At 45.0% G+C, this 3,674-nt stretch overlaps 1 protein-coding gene across 1 annotated transcript in view; it reads right to left on the minus strand.

Annotated features, from left to right (window-relative positions):
* Nucleotides 1–185, minus strand: part of dscama (Down syndrome cell adhesion molecule a) — a 12,530-nt gene extending 12,345 nt beyond the window's left edge. Inside the window, exon 1 of the mRNA XM_056594830.1 lies at nt 18–185. Coding sequence (XP_056450805.1) covers nt 18–185 — 168 coding nt within the window. The remainder of the gene's footprint in view (nt 1–17) is intronic.
* Between the last annotated feature and the right edge of the window lie 3,489 nt (nt 186–3,674).

Raw genomic sequence — 3,674 nt, forward strand, 5'->3', positions numbered from 1 at the left:
AAGTCGAACAGGGACACCAGACCGCCCCCGCCCAGCACCAGGCCGTTCCCAGAGAGCATGGCGGAGCCCAGCGGAAGACGGGGGAGGCAGCACAGACACCGCCACGGGCAACCGTCTGCGGCTAGCCGCCCCCGCATGCAGCCCGTAGCAGCCGTGGCCGGCCCCGCCTCTGCCAGCCAGCACATCAGCCCAAGGGGGCCCAGGCCCCACAAGAGAGTTGGGGAAAGGCCCTGTGGCCCTGTGGCCCTGGGAGAGGTTGGCCCTACCCTAACCCTGTTCCGGGGCCCTCCAGGGAGCCACCATCGCAACCCCAGCCCGTCCAGACAGCCCTGCAGCGGCCCCGTCTGGTGACGCCTCCGCCAGGCGAGTCAGCGGCCCAGCCCTGGTCTCCAGGATGGAGGTCGAGGGAGGGGTCGGTGGGTCACACGGAGGAGTTTTTCTATTCAAGGTACGGTAACAGGAAAGAGTCTGCTTGTATTCACGGTCCGCTTGTTTAGGTATGACACCCTCTTATTAGTCCAGTTTATGTATTCGATTTTTTTGTCTGTTGTGAATTGAGCAATCAATGTGCACAGGTTAAACCAGCCATCACCACCCACCCTCAGGTAGGGATCTCTCACATACATCATGGATCACCATCTTCACGTGTCATCGTCTTCAAACTCTACAATCAAACCGCTTTTCAACATCAGCAACCGGTGTCTGGAAGAGCCCTGTATACCTATATAAAATGATGGCCAGAAAACATGACTTCAGACATTCAGTGAGCGATGCATCCATCTGTCATGGAGTCCAATATCTCCTTAGTCCTGGGAACACAGACCTTGCAGCTGAAACAATGCGTCTTCGGCAATGCATTCACCAGTGCTCAAGGTTTTGGCACTGGTCTGTATGGTGTCAATCCACATTCTAAACCTGTTATCTACATGTTTAGATGCAGTAAGCTAATCTTAAAGCAACATACAGTGGTGTGTTTTGGTAAGGCTCTTTCACACATGGTTCCTGGGAGATGACTGAAAGCACCTCTAGTGCTTTTCCTTATTCACACACGCTGCGTTCTGAAACATTTCCGTCATGCGCCCTTTCAAACATAGCATAGGAATCCTGGAATAGATGGGCCATGGGAGACACCAGCAGATGGCGGTAATGCAAAACGAACGGATGCCACCTGCCATAAAACTGAACAGGAGAAGAAGATGGCTAGAGGAAAGGAAAAAAAAATGTTGTTTGTTTTTAATGTTACGTCGCGTTATATGTTGTGTTGTGTTGTGTTGTTTGAAAGGACTTGCCATAGCAGATTTGATCACCCAAGTTAAAAAAGTCCTTGCATTATCAGTATATAGGAGCTGTCCACAATGGTGATGTCATTCGTGGATGCCTAACTCCGCTCTGGCTTCTAGACAGAACTGTATAGCTCTTTATAAATATAAAGAGCTAAAGGAATAGGAGGGTAGCCTACTTGGCCTGGGAGGTGTTGTGAGGCCAAAGGTTGGAGTCGATTCAAAGCTCAGAATATCATCAAATGGGGACACCATAATGGCTACGTAAACAATGACTCATTTCATTTAATATTGTAGACATCCTGCAAACATAGGTATTGGGCATTTTGTTCAAGGCTACTTATACATATAGACTAGGCATTGGGGTTCAACAAACTCAATTACCATGCATATAGCAGAAGTCGTAAGTAATTCAAATATGCAGGGTTTCTAAGATTCAAAATCTGTGTTTTTTTAAGCTGTTTATAATTGTATTATGTTGTGTTATGGTCAATGATATGGCATTAGGATACTAAAATCAGATGGTATAGAGAAAGATTTACGGTGAAGTCAGATGGTAAACATTACACTTTAATGTCATGCGTTTTCTTGAATACAGCAAATTGCCTTGATTGGGGTTGATCAGATCCCCTTTAGCTTTTTCCATAATTTATGAGTCCCAGGGGTATGTAGGGATTACGTCGGCCGTAAACCTGCATTCATTAATTGACCTTGACAAATACAAGCAGCGCCCCCCCACCCCCAGAACACACACGCACACACACCTCTCCTCTGCCAAGCACTGAGAAATGAATAAATAAAGGATATACCAGCAGAAGCCATTGCACTGGAATAATTTGGGGTAATCAGCCTTGTTATTGTCTATAACACTTTCATAAACGTTTTATTTGGGTGATTCCTATTTAAATACTTAAGCTTTCTCTCACGCTAAGCTTGAGTCATATCCACATAGCCCTGTTGCACAGCCTATAGGATGCACTCATACATCCATATAATTATTATGATTCAGCAAAACAAATGTGTTTGGTTACTAAACTGGTACAGATTCACCAGCAAGTGGTTGATTTGATTTGACACTGAATGGCCCCTTTATGATGGAGTATCGGGGGTTAGGCGAGCCCCAGCCCCTGCACCCAGAGTCTCCTGTCGGGAGGACTCAGCATCCGCCTGAGACCTGCACGGGAACCACGGGTCCGGCCTCTGTCTGTCTGGCCCCCTCAAGCACACCCGGGCTCCAAATAAAAACCCCAGATCCAAACCCTCCAAAGTGAGGATGGCAGGTTAAGACACACGCTACTTCTCACCCCCTTGTTTGAAGCAATGCTTTCTTCTTTTTTAGTTTTTAGTTATTTATAATATCTTTCCCTGTTACGATATATTTCCCCCAGTTGGGCACTGTATGGTGATGTGCGCGCGGAGCGAGTTCTGCTTTGCCCATACCTTTGTCGTTGTCGAGACGCTCAGAGGCTTCCCACACCCCCAGTGGACTATTTATTTTCACAGGGTTTGGTTAAGCTACTACAAAGGCAAAAAAAATACATATATGATCATAGAATATATAAGAATTAATAATAATGTCTTAATGTAATCATTAATGGTTACCAAACTTCTAATCAACAGAGCATTAAACATCAAGAATGTGTACCAGTATTTTACACTGGCAGTGCACTACATAACAAAACAGTACAGTATATAGATCAGCGGAAGTACAGTACCGTACAGTACAGTACAGTAGCAGATGCTGCAGTTTAGTCACCAAAATCTCCATCGTAAAAGCTTGAAAGTATTTATTTTTGTGTTGTGTTTATTTCGAACATAACAATGTATTTTTGAGACACATAGTGTTAGTGAGATCCTCAATGGGCCAGGCCATCTTATCTTAGCACAATACAGAACAACATGGAAGCAAATATGTTTTTGTTGACAACACACACACACACACACACACACACACACACACACACACACACACACACACACACACACACACACACACACACACACACACACACACACACACACACACACACACACACACACACACACAGTTTTTAAAAACACATTGACCAAACCAACGAGTCAACAAATCCATCAGGTTGCAAATAATACCAGATAAAGGATTTATGGAGATAACACCCATTCTCCTCTTGTTTACACCTTGTTTCTCATGAGGAAGGATTGAGCCATATGGCATATTTTATATTGAAGCCTTATCCCAGAGAACTGTTGTCAATAAGGAGATCAGCTTTAAATCGTTCCATGGTTACATTAGGTCAAATCCCCTCTTGTCTAATCCCTAGTTTGCCGCCATGATATGGCGTGAGGGAAGATGTGATCAAGTATTATCATTGAAACCTTTTGTGTGTGAGGTGCTCCATTGTTTGTATGGCTGGA

Source organism: Gadus chalcogrammus, chromosome 7 (assembly GCF_026213295.1).
Source record: "Gadus chalcogrammus isolate NIFS_2021 chromosome 7, NIFS_Gcha_1.0, whole genome shotgun sequence".
In the NCBI taxonomy this organism is placed as follows: domain Eukaryota; kingdom Metazoa; phylum Chordata; class Actinopteri; order Gadiformes; family Gadidae; genus Gadus; species Gadus chalcogrammus.